At 42.4% G+C, this 16,100-nt stretch overlaps 2 protein-coding genes across 5 annotated transcripts in view; both read left to right on the top strand.

The window, feature by feature from the left end:
- The window catches only part of fam174b (family with sequence similarity 174 member B), a 42,098-nt gene extending 37,949 nt beyond the window's left edge, over positions 1 to 4,149 (top strand). The window contains exons 3-4 of the mRNA XM_003226576.4: positions 433 to 564; positions 1,099 to 4,149. Coding sequence (XP_003226624.2) covers positions 433 to 564; positions 1,099 to 1,102 — 136 coding nt within the window. The 3' untranslated portion in view covers positions 1,103 to 4,149. The remainder of the gene's footprint in view (positions 1 to 432; positions 565 to 1,098) is intronic.
- A 148-nt stretch (positions 4,150 to 4,297) lies between these two features.
- LOC100554186 (F-actin-capping protein subunit alpha-2-like) lies at positions 4,298 to 14,837 on the top strand. Of its 4 annotated transcripts, none has more exons than XM_003226575.4 (2): positions 4,298 to 9,358; positions 13,055 to 14,837. In XM_003226575.4, the coding sequence occupies exons 1-2, from the start codon at positions 9,250 to 9,252 to the stop codon at positions 13,957 to 13,959; spliced, it is 1,014 nt and encodes a 337-aa protein (XP_003226623.3). In that variant the 5' UTR covers positions 4,298 to 9,249; the 3' UTR covers positions 13,960 to 14,837. The 4 variants fall into 4 exon arrangements, with proteins under 4 accessions (XP_003226623.3, XP_062819016.1, XP_062819018.1 ...); XM_062962946.1 differs by having other exon boundaries at positions 13,031 to 14,837; XM_062962948.1 differs by having other exon boundaries at positions 4,298 to 9,416; positions 13,055 to 14,836.
- Positions 14,838 to 16,100: the final 1,263 nt, after the last annotated feature.

The raw sequence follows: 16,100 nt of genomic DNA, 5'->3' as shown, positions 1-16,100 counted from the left end.
TATGAAATTCATGCAAATACATCTGACCACAATACATAATCAGTTAAAACATCATATCCTGATATAAAAACTCAATTAACATATCAAATAAAATAATTTAATGGGTTTCCCTGGCTGAATGGGGATTCTCCAGAGTCATAGTCCAATGCTTCAAGCACAACACCTCAAATGGAGAGGATGACACTTGGCTTGAAAACCACAAGCTGAAGATGAGTCAAGAGTGTAATGCAGCAGCTAAAAAACCCAATGCGATTCTAGGTTGCATTAATGGGAATCTTGTGTTGAGATTGAGGGAAGTTATGGTGCCCCTCTCTTCTGCTTTGGTCAGACCTTATCTGGAATATTGCTCTCATGTTTCCTTTCTTCCCAATGGCACAAATAAGGTTAAAGGACCTCCGTAACAGAGAAGTTTTCTTTTCCGTCTCCCTTTAGGTCTGGCAGGAAGATGAAGAAAACCCGCAAATATGACATCATTACAACACCAGCCGAACGGGTGGAAATGGCCCCCCTCAATGAAGATGACGACGAGGATGAAGATTCCACAGTGTTTGATATCAAATACAGGTAACAAGGCAGAGACAGTTGCGGTGAACGGCAGATTTCAGAATCTCCGCCTCTGTTTGCATTTGACTTAGGTGTCCAACTGCATCAGGATCCTTTGCCAAATAGTGCCTGTAGCTGGTGGCATATTGGTATAATTTAAGAACATGGGTGGATATGCTCATTGCTCAGGCCAATTGGAAGCAAGACTAAACTCAGTACCAAACCAACACCTATTTTTCCTCCAGCCATTCTTTTTGGCAACATCTACACTGTAGTATCAATCAATATAGTTTCATACCACTTTAACTGCATGGAATTGGTAGTTTGGCGAGGAAGCAGCACTTTGGAAGAGAACGCTAGACCTTGTACAATGACAACATCCAGGATTCTATAGCACTGAGCGGTGGTAGTTAAGAGTGTCAAACCACCTTAATTCTACAGAGTAGAGAGCTTGGATTATGAATTCCAGAATCAGTTCAAATTGCCCATCAATCTATTTGGAAACCCTAAATTACATTCTTAAAGCAACCCACTGTATATTTTTTTCCTCTTCAGGTGAGGCTCTTGCACCTTCCCATCAGGAACAATTATTCTTGTGAAGAACCTGGGAACAGCCTCGGATGCAGAGATGAACTGGAGAACAATTGGTGTCAGTGAAATTCCCATGTTCTCTCCTTCCAAACATACATGAAATTATGATGGATTTGGCAGCAGGCAACTGGACATCCCAGTCATGACTACTATGTTCTTGGATACCAAATTAAGAACTGGAAGATGCTTGAGTCTGCTTTTCAGACCAAGGACTACGGGTTTGTTTTGTTACAGCTTTGGATACTCATAGCAAAGCACATATTTCAGTTTCTAAACCAACCCCGAGCCCTACGAATAAGACTGCAAGGCTTCGCTTGAAGACTCTGTGACACTCAATAAAATCTATGTTGTCAACTAGGGGTTAAGTTTCCCACTGCACCGAAAAATCTCTGGGACTGTGGTCAGCAAAATCCTTTGATAGTTGGGCACTGGCGTCTGTGAACTGTGGGAAAATGGTTAGTCTGGTGTTGGGGAGACTCCTGTGTTTCTTGGTTTGGTGCAGCTTTCCTGTGATTTACTACTGGTGATAACACTTGCACTACGATGATCGATTTCGCAATATGTTTTCTTCTATTTGTTTGGGGATTTTTTCCCCTCCAAAGAGTGGGAGAGAAAGCTGGAGAAATCCTTCTAAAGGTTCAGCTCTAGACATCCAATTTATGGCAGAAGGAAATACATTGTTGCAACTTGCTGTGGTTCTTTTCCTATTTCCGTTCTGTACGAATCTGAATCTCACAGGGTGGCTGAAGTGGGGCTCTCTAGATTGTGATGGACTGGAACTCCCATCAGCCACGACAGGCAGGAGTGCAGAATACTGGGAATTTTAGTTCAGCAATATCTGGAAAGCCACAGATTGCTCTCCTCTGCCTTAAGAGTCTGTGCGAGTGAGTGGATGGCTGGCTGGCTGTATGTATGTGTGGAAGGATGGGTAGATGAATGCATGGATGGATGGATGGATGGATAGATAGATAGAAGGAAAGATGGATGGATGGATGTGTGGAAGGATGGATGGATAGATAGATGGATGGATGGAGAGAAGGAAAGATGGATGGATGGATGGATGGATGGAAGGAAGGATGAATGGATGGGTAGATGGATTCATGAATGGATGGATGGATGCATGGAAGGAAAGAAGGAAAGATGGATGGATGGATGTGTGGAAGGATGGGTAGATGGATGCATGAATGGATGGAAGGAAAGAAGGAAAGATAGATGGATGTGTTCAGCTTGCTGCAACCTTCCCTTTTCTCCAATATTACATTTTATGTCAATGGTGTCCAGCCTTTGGTCCTCCAGGTGGTGTTTGGGACTCCATCTCCCAGAAGCCCTGGCCAGTTTATCCAGTGGTCAATGGTTCTGGGAAATCTTGGAAGATCCAAGGTTGGACTCCACTACTTTAGGACAATCAGCAGTGAGGCAATGTAGCTTTTTGGCTTTGTACTCCTACCCAAAGAATCTTGTTTTCAACCAAAAACCGTATCTAACATCCTGGTTGATTTGGCTTTCTTTCTGGGACCAAGTTTTTGCAAAGTGAGGTGCACATCAAGGCAGAATATCTGGGTGTTGTTGTTTCTCCATGCAAGAGCACAACTGTCAGTGTATCTCTTTTCTAAAGCTGCTTCTCTTCTCCAAGACCGCACCTGTTGTGGATGCTCTCTCTCAATAATATGCAGCTTATAATTTACATACCTATTGTAATTCCATGTGTTTGTGTATGCATTCCTATTTTTGGCCTCTTTTCTTCAAAATTGGGGTGTTACAGGTGGGTAGTATCAGAGATATAGCATTGGCATAATATCTTTCTTGCACCTCATGGACTTCTGTGCCATTCTTGGGACGGGAACTGAAAAATACTTCTGGCTGGTGATTGGAGGCAGACAATGTATTGTTATCCCTTTACTGCCACACAGATTTCTTTCCCAGCATTTGTCCCTCCCAGCATTTCCCAACCTCATGCATTGACTTTCTAACTTCTGCACACACTTTGGTTGGGAGTGAGCATTGTTCTACAGACTCGCCCATCCATTGGGATACATCTGCACTCTAGCAGATGTATCCCACTTTCAACAACCATGGCTGAATGCTGTGAGGTATTGGGATTTGAAGTTTGGTGAGGCGCCAGCTCTTTTTGACAGAGAAAGTTGTAGACCTTGCAAAACTACATCTCCCAGGATTCCATAGCATTGAGCCACGGTAGTTAAAGCAGTGTCAAACTGCATTAATTCTACAGTGTAAATGCATCCTTAGTGAAGAGTTTTGGAGCAGATCATCTAGCTATAACTCAGAGTGGGCAACTGCAGGATGGACACGGCTATTGTTTGCCCTTGTGCCATTCCTGGAGCCCACATTGCATTTCTAAACATACCCGATCTGGTTTCATTTGAGACCATTTTCAATCAGAAGCCTTTCATACAGCTATAGGACTATCATTCCACCATTAACTACTATGGAGTCTTGGGATTTGTAGTTTGATGGGGCACTAGAGCTCTCTGTCAGAGCATTCCAAATTGCAAAGCCTCAAGTCCTAGGAGTGTATGACACTTAAAGTGGGATCGAAGTGCTACAATTGGTAACTTCCCAAGGTTTCCAATATTTTAGTGGTTTTAAAGTGTACAGAAAGTATAAGGATTGAAGGCTTACAACCATTGTTGAGCCAAATCAGTTGGCATCACAAGTCTGACAATGTGTGTCTCATCAGCCAGCTTTTCTCCATCTGTGCTCACTAACTGTATACATGTGTTTGATTTTTTTTGTCTCAAATGGGTAATCATATTAGTACTTTAATTCTTTGACATCGTGGCCATGTTTTCTCTGTATTTCCTTGTCCCCGGGAAAAAATCCTGAGTGTTAATCTTTTTTGTTAATGTCAACTGATGTATGTTTTGCCTTCTGGCAATTAATTTTGATAAGTTTTCATGGCGAATTGTATCCGCGTTCTTGCTTTTGTTACACAGTGGCGAAACGTTCATCCTTGTAAAGGTTCGCTGATGAACACAGGTTGATTTCCTTATCTTACTCTTGCTCCTTCCTCCTTGCGATCACTAACCCCCCAAAAAGATCCAAAACACAAGGATACAACTAATATAATTTAAAAACTGTGAAAAGCATTAAAAGAAAATCTCTTACACAGGTTAAGAGAAGATGAAAGATCTTGTAAAAGTACACGATAATAAGCCCAAGAGCAAGCAATTAGAACAAATGCCATCAAAGCCAGAATTGAAAAGTCAACAACATGTTCCAAGTGTAGATTCTGCAAGGAAGCAGATGAAACTATGGATCACATACTGAGCTGCTGCAAGATGATCACACAGACAGACAACAAGCAGAGGCATAACACAATTGCTCACATGATCCATTGGAACTTGTGCCACAATTTCCATCTGCCTGTGACAAAGAACTGGTGGGATCACAAGCCTGAAAAAGTTACAGAGAATGAGCATGTCAAACTACTCTGGGACTTCTGAATTCAGACTGACAGAGCTTTAGAGCACAATACAACTGACCCCATGATCATGGAAAAAAACAAAGTATGGATCGTTGATGTTGCAATCCCAGATGACAGCAGGATTGACGAGAAGCAACAGGAAAAGCTGACATGAGGATTTAAAGATCAAACGGCAAAGACTCTGGCACAAGCCAGTCAAGTTGGTCCCAGTGGTGATTGGCACACTGGGTGCCTTGCCTAAAACCTTGGCCAGCACTTGAAAACAATCAGCGCTCACAAAACCACCAAGTGTCCGACGTGTGATCCAATGCAACAGCCAGCATACTGATCTTCTTTGCTGTGTACTAATCTTATTGTAGTAAAGGTAAAGATTTCCCCCTGACATTAAGTCTAGTCATATATCCGACTCTAGGGATGATGCTCATCTCCATTTCTAAGCCAAAGAGCCGGCGTTGTCCATGGACACCTTCAAGGTCATGTGGCCGGCATGACTGCATGGAGCACCGTTACCATCCCATCAGAGCAGTACCTATTCACCTACTCACATTTGCATGTTTTCGAAATGCTAGGTTGGCAGAAGCTGGGGCTAACAGTGGGAGCTCACCCCGCTCCCCAGATTCAAACTGCCAACCTTTCGGTCAGCAAGTCCAGCAGCTCAGCAGTTTAACCTGCTGTACCATAATCTTATTGTGTATCTAATAATAATAACATCAATAAAAACAACAACAGTAAAGCAAGGGGACTCCGACTCAGGATGGCTTCCAATCAAGGAAAAACAATAAAATAGTAGTAATCACACACCAAATCCAAAAAATCTAATCAGAACAGCAAATCAAAGGAACAAATCATGATGATTCCTGTGATTCTATAGCACTGAGCCAAGTGCGATCAAACTGCATTTAGTCTCCCATGTAGATGCACCCTAAGAAATCACAACCATTGCTGGGAGGAGAGAGATTAATTGTGATTTTCTGTGTTGTCCAGATTTGCAAACTTTCTCTGTGAACTGAGAAAAAAAAATCTTTTCCACCACTTCCTTCTGCCCAGTTTTATCATCATTAGTTTGAATTATGAAAATCACAATGAAGGGGCTGTGTCTGTTTCATTGTGCTGGGAGGAAATAAAAGGGATATTTTGTTCTGATTTTTGGATGCGAGCAGAAGATAGCAGTTACATAAGCATCCACTTCTAGCCCAATTCCGTGACCTCTGGCAGAAACAACATTGGGGAATTGTCTCCGATGTTGTCAGAAGATTCGATCCCCATGGGAGAATGCAGTCTTTCAAGTCTCCTTATTCCATGTCTCCTGAAACCATCTGAGGTTGTATCTTTTTCCTTCTTGTCCTCAGGGCTGCATTTTCAAGGCTGTAGATCTTATGATTCTTCACGCCCAGGAGCAGAACATTCATACATTACCATGATGGGAACCACAACCACTTGGAAGATGACTCAAGAATGTTATAAAAAAGAGGGAGGAGGCTTGTTTTCTTCAGTCATGGAGACTAGGACTCAATGGAGTCATGGGTTCAAAGGACATGAAAGCCGCTTTGTCCCCTTTGGAGAAGATAAGGTAAAAGTAAAGGTTTTCCCCTGTCATCAAGTCTAGTTGTGTCCGACTCTGGGAGTTGGTGCTCATCTCAATTTCTAAGCCAAAGAGCCAGCGTTGACCATAGACGCCTCCAAAGTCATGTGGCTGGCATGACTGCATGGAGCGCCATTACCTTCCTGCCCGAGTGGTACCTATTGATCTCACATTTGCATGTTTTCGAACTACTAGGTTGGCAGAAGCTGGGGCTAACAGTGGGAGCTCACCCCGCTCCCCGGATTTGAACCACTGATCTTTCGGTCAGCAACCTCAGCAGCTTAGTGGTTTAATTCACTGCGCCACAGCGGGAGATAAAGTGAAGTATAAATAAATAGAAGACGAAGAAGAAGAAAATACCACCAGAACATTAAGAAGAACTTCCTGACTGTAAGAAGAGCTGTTCAGCAGTGGAACTCTCTGCCTCGGAATCAGGTGAAAGCTCCTTCCTTGGAAGCTTTGAAACAGAAACTGTATGGTCATTTGTTGAGGGTGCTTTGATTGTGTTTTTCCTGCAGGGAAGAAGAGGTTGGACTGGATGGCTTATCCGGTCTCTTCCAACTCTGTGATTCAACTGGCTTTTCCCTCCATCATCCCCATCCAAGATGGACAACAAACACCACAACACGCATGACAAAAGGGGCATCTACATTGTAGATATGACCCCAAGCTTCATGCAAATCAGTTTCTGGATAAGTCAGGAGAAAATGCTTCTGGAAATGGACATACAGCCCGAAAAACTCACAGCAACCCAGTGATTCCAGCCATGAAAGCATTTGACAACACTTTGCTGAAACCTTTTCCCCCATTGTCCAATTTTACATAGAAATGGGAAGTACGAAGGAATGGAACTCCTAAGTTTAATGTTCTTGACACTTCAGGATCTTCATGGTTGCCCTTCCAAGTCTTCATCTTCTTCTGGGTTCTTGACTGCTTTCTCAATTCTAAATCATGACAAATGCAAAGTAAAGGAAATTGTGAGCTATTTCAATGATAGCATGATCAGTTCAGAGACAGACGGAGCACAGAGACTCTTGCTGTTCACTATTATTTTAATAGCCTTCTCAACGGAAACGTGGAAACAAGGAAAAGTCGCTGCTGAGAAACGAATGTTGCCGTGATCTGTTTCACATTAAAACACATAAAGGAAAGGATGTTCTTTCTCCCTCGCTGTAATTTTCTTCCAAGCTCACCCAGGCAGGAGATAATGAATGATCTCTGGCATTAATCTGTTCCAAGGCCAAGAAATAATTTCTTCCTCGACGGTGTCCCGCTCTTTCTCGCCATCCTTAATTGCACTTCATTTCAAATGCACAATTAGCAGAATGACTTTGTCCAAAAATAAATTGCAGCGGCTCACCTTCTCCAGGGCCGAGCGACACTTTGATGTCAGGATTTCGAGAGTTTTAATACCGTTGGGCCTTTGGGTCACTTGATAGGTATGTCGTATAGTTGTATAGTCGAAGGACGTTACATTATCGCTTGTGGCAGAAAAACCTGGATCCTGTGAAACAAAAGAGCTTTGCGGACAAATCAGGAGAAAAAAGAGGGAAAGGGAGATGATTCCGAAAACAAAAGAAAGTGGTAATGTAATCACTAGGGCTGTGTGATCGATGAAAAAAATTGCTTTAAAACTAATTACAAAATTAGGGGCTTCAGTGTTTTGTTTCAAAAGTGTTTCTTAGGTATTGTTAGTGAAAAATTCGCTACTATAACGAGAGTAACAAAATTATCTATTTATTTATTTACAGTATTTATATTCCGCCTTTCTCACCCTGAAGGGGACTCAGGGCAGATTACAATTTACATATAAATGGAAAACATTCAATGCCACATACAATATATAGACAGACACAGAGGCAATTTAACATTTTCCAGCTTCCAGCTTCATGATGGTATGCTCGATTCTGTTCACAGGGGGAGCTGCCGCTTCATCGTCCACTTGTGACACCGAGTCCTTGATGGTAGTACTTCCTCATTCCTTTCCACACACTGCTGACAGTTTTTAAGGTGTCGTAAATTCGTTAAATTAGCCTCCCCACATAAAGCGGTACCTAGAATTTTCTACTTAATAGATGCAATTGTTTTTTTATCCGCTTAGTTGGGCAATGAGCAAGGCTATTAACAGTCGGGAGCTCAATCCGACCCGGGCTTCGATCCCACGACCTCTTGGTTGTGATTATTATTGACACAACGGCATTGTATGACACAGCAAACAAGATAGTTATGCTGGATTTTGTATCACAAAAGCTCAAGTCGAACACTTCCCAAGTGTCTAGGACTGTATGATGTATTTTCGGATGATGCGCACAGATCCCAGTAGAGTGGCTTTTGGCAGTTGGCAGATCGTAATTTTGTCAATGCCTATTGTTTTCAAATGCCAGCTGAGATCTTTTGGCATGGCACCCAAAGTGCCGATCACCACCGGGACCACCTGCACTGGTGTCTGCCAGAGTCTTTGAAGTTCAATCTTGAGGTCCTGATAGCGGCTGAGTTTTTCTTGTTGTTTTTCGTCAATGCGACTGTCACCTGGGATGCCGACATCAATGATCCAAACCTTTTTTCTTTTCCACAACTGCGATGTCTGGTGTGTTGTGTTCCAGAACTTTGTCAGTCTGGATTCAGAAGTCCCACAGTATCTTTGCGTGCTCATTTTCCAATACTTTTGCAGGTTTGTGATCTCACCAGTTCTTTACTTATGGGAGGTGGTACTTGAGGCATAAGTTCCAATGAATCATTTGGGCCACATAGTTGTGCCTCTGTTTGTAGTCTGTCTGTGCGATTTTCTTATAGCAGCTGAGGAGATGATCAATGGTTTCGTCGGTTTCCTTGCACAGTCTGCATTTTGGGTCATTAGCTGATTTTTCGATCTTGGCCTTAATTGCATTTGTTCTGATGGCTTGCTCCTGGGCTGCAAGGATCAGGACTTCTGTCTCCTTCTTCAGTGTCCCATTTGTGAGCCATAGCCAGGTCTTCTCCTTATTATTATTATTATTATTATTATTATTATTATTATTATTGTTATTGGAAGAAAAGCCACTCTGTTAAGGAATAGAGTTTTCTCTCCGGGTTGCTATGGGAGCGTAGAATGTGCCATTCTGGGTTCCACCGAGCCATGGAACCCGGTCAAAAGAATTCTCCAAGGATCTCCCAACGGCGATGTGAAGTTGCTGGTTCAACAGAGCTGTGTGTTCCAGGTTAGGATAAAGGGAAACAAAGACAACGGAGTGGCAAGGAGGACAAAGGTTTAAACAAGTATGAATATCAAGGAAAGCAGAGATAGAAAAGAACTGCCTTGTAATGGCAGAACTCAGAGTTACCTGATTGAAGCACAGGAAAACAAAGGGCTACTTCTACACCCTACATTCCTTGAAAATAAGAGACTTAGGCAATCCACTTGTATATGTGCTTACCTGTGTGCCTTCAAGTCCTTTCCACGTTATGTCAAATCAGAGACTTTCCTGAGTTTTCTGCAGCTGAGAGTGTGTGATTCGCCCCAAGGTTACCAAAAGGTTTCCATCACTGAGTGGCGACTCAAACTGAGTTATAGTCTAATGCTCTGGAACTATGAGAGTTTCATTTTTATCCCCAAATCATTTTTATTAAACATTTACTAGTAAAGTAGGGGATGGGGGGGGGGGGGGCAAATGAAGGAATGTTGAAGAATGTATGAGGAGTTCTTTTACAAAATTATCACTTGTTACAACTAAGTCTTCATCTCTGTTTCTTTAACACACATTTCATAAAATATTGAGGATGCTAACAATTTTAAATTTAAGTCCCTTGGTTGTATCTTCTTCTGTCTTCTCACATTGTCTCTTGGTCTTCATATATTTTCAGTTCTTCTTCCATGGAAATTGATCTTAATTTTTCATAACAGATTATTTCACATTAAATCTTTTCTTAAATTATTTATTGTTAGTATCGACCAAGAAAGCTCCACCATTTTCATTTGGATCAGTGGTTCTCAACCTTCCTAATGCCGTGACCCCTTAACACAGTGTTGTGGTGACTCCCAACCGTAAAATTATTTTCGTTACTACTTCATAACTGTCATTTTGCTACTGTTATGAACTGTAATGTAAATATTTGAAATGCAGGACGTATTTTCATTCACTGGACCACATTTGGCACAAATACCCGATATGCCCAAATTTGAATGCTGGTGGGGTTGGAGGGGAATTGATTTTGTCATGTGGGAGTTGTAGTTGCTGGGATTTATAGTTCACCTGCATTCTGAACTTCACCAATGATGAAATTGAACCAAACTTGGCACACAGAACTCCCAGGGCCAACAGAAAATACTGGAAGGGTTTGGTGAGCATTGACCTTGAATTTTGGAGTTCTAGTTCACCTACATCCAGCCTTCTCTGCCAAAAGGGTTCCTAAGACCATTAGAAATATGTGCTTTCTGAAGGTCTTTGGCAACCCCTCTAACACCCCCCTCGCGACCCCCAGGTTGAGAAAAGCTGATTTAGATTGTCAGTAGGTTAGTGTTTACATCATTTTGTCATTCTCTTGCACTCTCTCTTTCTATATTACAACAAATATTTTTTCCATCTATAACCCTTGGGTTCAAAAACTCTTCTGATTTAACCATAATTGCTCAGTATGATAATATTCTTATAGTCCATTTTTGAGGACTTTCCCTGATAGCTCCAGATGGCCAGATCTCAAAAACTTCTCTTTCTCAAGGATTTGTTCCTACTGGCCAGTCTAGCCTTCTTTTATATCAATCCCCCCCCCTCTCTCTCTCAGAGTTGAATTTTAAGGAGATCTGGTGTCTCACCAAACAACAACTCCCATGATTGCATAGTTGTTGAACCATGGCAGTTGACGTGGTATCAAACTGCATTACCACTACAATGTAGATGCATCTCATGTTGGTGGCGGGTTGGATTCAGCCTCGGTTTTACTTTGGAACTTTAAGGGAACTGTCCATGGTGCTGACAGCCAAAATGGATTCTGTACCTTGTATAGCAATATGATTGCCATTCTCATTATTATTATGTTTCATGGACTGCCCTCTGATACGAATCCAGCCACTGCTCAAATAAAACCATAGCAATTGTTGAAAATACCAAAAGGAAATGGGTAATATTCCCCCATTTAGGAGCCCCGGTGGCAAAGTGTGTTAAAGCGCTGAGCTGCTGAACTTGCAAACCGAAAGGTCCCAGGTTCAAATCCTGGGAGCAAAGTGAGCGCCCGTTGTTAGCTCCAGCTTCTTCCAACCTAGCAGTTCAAAAACATGCCAATGTGAGTAGATCAATAGGTACAGCTCCGGCGGGAAGGTAACAGCGCTCATTGCAGTCATGCCAACCACATGACCTTGGAGGTGTCTATGGACAACGGCTTAGAAATGGAGATGAGCATCAACCCCCAGAGTCAGACATGACTGGACTTAATGTCAGGGGAAACCTTTAGCTTTACTAATATTCCCCCTTTGAATGTCAGGTCCTGCTACTTTCCACATGATGGAAGTAAAGGAAAGGAAGCAGCAACATTTTAATATTTTAGTATATTCCATCTTCTCATACATCCAGATTAGATTTTGGAGAAGATCCGTTTAAGGTTGTTTGCATTGTGCCGGGAATCGCGGATCAAAACATTATTCTGCTCTGTTTGTAAATTCCAATCTCGGCATTTCCCACTTAGCTAATTAGGAGGAGAGCTGATTAAGGTACTCATTAAATGTTCATTTTTTCCCCATGAAAAAGAATGGTGCAATTAGAGATCGCTCAAATCTAGGCTCAGAACCCTCTCAGAACAATTTCCTAAATGTTAGCCTTGGTAGTCTGTCACAGCGAAACAACAACGGCAACAACAGAGAGCTTGGCAGCACTTTCATCATGCTATTAACCTGCCCGATTCACTGAATGTTATGGGGTCTTTGGAGAATGTCAACATCTGCTTGCAGCCTCCTCATTTTGCTCCAACGTTTTTCTTTATCATAGAAACTGAGAAAATTATAGATACACTGTGTAGTGTCTTCCAATTTCTAGAATGAGGGGGCATCCATCTGGTAATGATCTCAACAGACAAAATCATGGAATTTTATGAGTTCAGAGGGCTCCCAAAGGCCATCTAGTCCAACTTGCTTCCACACAACTAAAGCAAACAGTGGAGAGTCAACATAGTGTAGTGGTCTGACCATTAGAGACCAGGGTTTGATTCCCTTCTCAGCTATGGAAAACCACTGGTTGATGTTGGGCAAGTTCCACTCTTTCAGAAGAAGGCAATAACAAGTCACAATTCATATATGAAATTCATTATATAAAAAACTGAATTTTCCTACCAATTAGCTTCAATGGAAGACCTTGGATTCTTCTATTATGAGAGAGCACAAGTAAAGGATTTTCTCCATATTGTGCTGAATTGCTATATGATATAATTCATTTATCCATGGATTTGACATCCATAGTTTTACACATCCATGATCAAAAAATGTCCCCTTTGAAGTGTTTGCAGTCCCCTCTAGACCTCCAGGGCAATCTACGCTATACTTTTGGCTCAAGTATAGCCAAGATATAGGGTTCTCTATTATCCATGGTTTCAGCTATCCACGGGGATCTTGGAACATATCCCGTGCAAATATGGAGGTTTTACTGTGTACTATTTTTGTTTGGATGGACCTGGAGCTATTTCTTCACCTCATCTTTCTTAAAAAGAATCTGGTTGGAACCTTGTTCCATGTTCTCCTAGCCTTCTATGAGCTGGGTCTATATCTGACAGCTCAAGAGATGATAGATGTCATTGTCTGGTTGACTCTAGTCTTCTCAAGGGCTTGAAGAACTGTTATTGGGATTCAAGATTGTTTCCAATGAGTATCCAATTTAGTACATCTTTGGGGTGTTTCTCATTTTTCCCAGATTTGGTGTTTTCCCTATTCCCAGATTTGGTGTTCCTCAGCCAGACCAACATGTCCCAGGAGCAAACATTGGGAGACCACCTTGTGGCGAAGTTGGAGAAAGCTCAGCTGGTGAGTCGGCTCGTGAAGCAGGCCCCACCTGGAGAGTTCAATGAGGTCTTCAGTGACTTGCGCATGCTTGTGGATGATGACGGCATGATGTGTGAGGAAGCCGAAAACCTCTGTGCCATGCACAACAAAGACCATTTCACTCCGGTCCAAACGGAAGGGTGCAACGTGTTGTTGACGCGCCACAATGAGTTGGAGGAGAACCGCTTCCTGGACCCCCAGAATCGAGTCTCCTTCAAGTATGACCATCTGAGGAGAACGCTGAGCGACTTCCAGGCTCACCATGAAGAAGACAAGAAAGGGGAAGCATGGAGAAGAACATTCCACGAAGCCTTGAAGGCCTACGTCGGCAACCACTACCCGGAAGGGCTTTGCAGCGTCTTCATCAAGGACACGGCTGTCCGGACAATCTTTGTGGCTTGTATAGAAAGCCACCAGCACAGGTCTTCTGCTTTCTGGAATGGCTTGTGGAGATCAGAGTGGACATTTGCTCTGGTTCCTTCCTCCACCTCCACAGAGGTGATGGGAAACATTCTGGTTCAAGCGCACTATTTTGAGGATGCCAACATGCATCTGAACGTCGCCAAGGATGTAGAAGAGACTCTACTAGTTACCGACAAGAACCAGACAGCACAAGAGTTTGTGAAGTTGGTGGAGAAGGTGGAAAACGTGGTCCAGCGTGGCCTGATGGAGGAGTATCAGCACATGAATGGCACCTATTTAAAGTCCTTCAGGAGACAGTTGCCCATAACTCACGCTCGTCTTGACTGGGAGAAAGTCGTCACAGTAAGAGTTGTGGAGGCCCGGGCCATTCAGGTGTGAAGATGTGGCTCCAGGATGCACAAAGAATTGAAACAAAGAGTTACCAAATCCTGAGTGCATTAAATTATTTCACAAAATAAACAAATAAAGCAAGACTGATGTAATGAAATAAGTTGGATGAATGACATTTATTTACAATTATCATCTGTAATGTCACTTATATATAAGCAAAAAAATATCTTCTATAATGAAGGAGCGAAGTGTGTTAAAGCACTGAGCTGCTGAACTTGCAGACCGAAAGGTCACAGGTTCAAATCCCAGGAGCAGAGTGAACGCCCGCTGTTAGCTCCAGCTTCTGCCAACCTAGCAGTTCAAAACATGCAAATGTGAGTAGATCAATAGGTACCACTCCAACGGAAAGGTAATGGCACTCCATGCAGTCATGCCAGCCACATGACCTTGGAGGTGTCTATGGACAACACTGACTCTTGGGCTTAGAAATGGAGATGAGCACCATCCCCCAGAGTCAGACATGACTGGACTTAACATCAGGGGAAATCTTTACCTTTACTATACAAAGTCCCAGAATACTTGTAAAGTATCTATACACACAAACGATTGTCTATGTACAAAGAAAATGTGTCCAAATGACATATATTGTTACAGTTCCCCGTACAAAGCTCAATTTGGCCGTACCCGACAAAATGAAAAGGAGCAACAGCTCTAACACAAAAGTTATTCAAGTCTGGTATTGGTTCCAATACATATAGGCTTCAGGGATACAGTCAGTGAAAATATCTTCCAAACAGATGGTTGGTCGTGTTGCTGTATACTGGATTGAAGAAAATAATGATGGAGCACCGCTCTCAAAAAAGTCTTCAAAAGTAAAGTCCAAATAAAGTCCCAAGTCTACAGGGGTCCCAGGTATTTTTGACCCTGTTTCAGGGAAAAAACCCTTCTTCAGGAGTTGTTAAACTCAGCAACAATAAACCCTTGTGCCAGCAGGACTGATGACTTGAAGGTTGGGTTGCTAACCTGAAGGTTGCCGGTTTGAATCCAACCCAGGGAGAGTGCAGATGAGTTCCCATCTGTCAGCTCTAGCTTCCCATGCGGGGACATGAGAGAAGCCTCCCACAGGATTAAACATCTGGGCATCCCCTGGGCAATGTCCTTGCAGACAGCCAATTCTTTCACACCAGAAGCAACTTGCAGTTTCTCAAGTCACCCCTGACATGAAAAAAAAGCAAAGACCAGAAGCAGGGAGTGAGAGAGCCATGCATCTGCTGTTATATGGGAAGTTATTTGGGTCCTTTTGCAAAATATTGAATGCATGAGGATTCCCACCTGAGCCACCCGATCCCCCTTTCCCTATCCCATTCTCCTTGGAAGATGGGCCTTAATTAGGCATGAAGAGATCCATCAAGCTGCCATCACCCAAAGCAGGCTAGTCTCCGAACATCTGGCCAAACTTTCTGAAAATGTGATGCACTTGGCTGCGTAAGTGTTGTGCTGCTCCCTCGCTCCCATTTCCATTTTGTTATGGAAGAATCCAAATGGGAGCGTGCATCTGAAACTAGGCAAAGTCAACTTTTTTATTTTTGAGAAACAGGACATATTACATTCCTCCCTCTCTTTCCAAAACAGATTTATTTTAATTTTTTTCGGGGGGAGACTGCTTCATTCTATTTGGTGGAGCTTCAGTCTGGGCTTCAGTCTGAACTCTGAAGGATCCCTCCAAGGGCCTAAACCCTATCTCCCTAATAATAATAATAATAATTAAAAAAAATCTGTGCACATCATCCGAAAATACATCACATAGTCCTAAACACTTGGGAAGTGTTCGACTTAATGATTTTGTGAAACGAAATCCAGCATATCTATCTTGTTTGCTGTGTCATACTTATATAATAATAATAATAATAATAATAATAATAATAATAATAATAATAATAATAATAATAGGATTTCCAAAATACTGTAGATGGGGGCTCTGGAAAATTACACTGGGCAACACATTTTGGTGCCTCAACAGTTAGCCCTGGTTCTGATTATATTTGACCTGCTGATTCCAAAAATGGCCCCACTTTCCCCTTATCCGCTCTAGTTTTTGAGCTAGAGAATACACGTCATATACATCATCTGCTTATCCATAGAAAACCAAGATAGCCATATCTAAGAAACTAGAGCTGATACAGTCTATC

The sequence above is a fragment of the Anolis carolinensis genome, unplaced genomic scaffold, assembly GCF_035594765.1.
Source record: "Anolis carolinensis isolate JA03-04 unplaced genomic scaffold, rAnoCar3.1.pri scaffold_11, whole genome shotgun sequence".
Lineage (NCBI taxonomy): Eukaryota > Metazoa > Chordata > Lepidosauria > Squamata > Dactyloidae > Anolis > Anolis carolinensis.
This window is presented reverse-complemented; position numbering and strand designations above follow the sequence as displayed.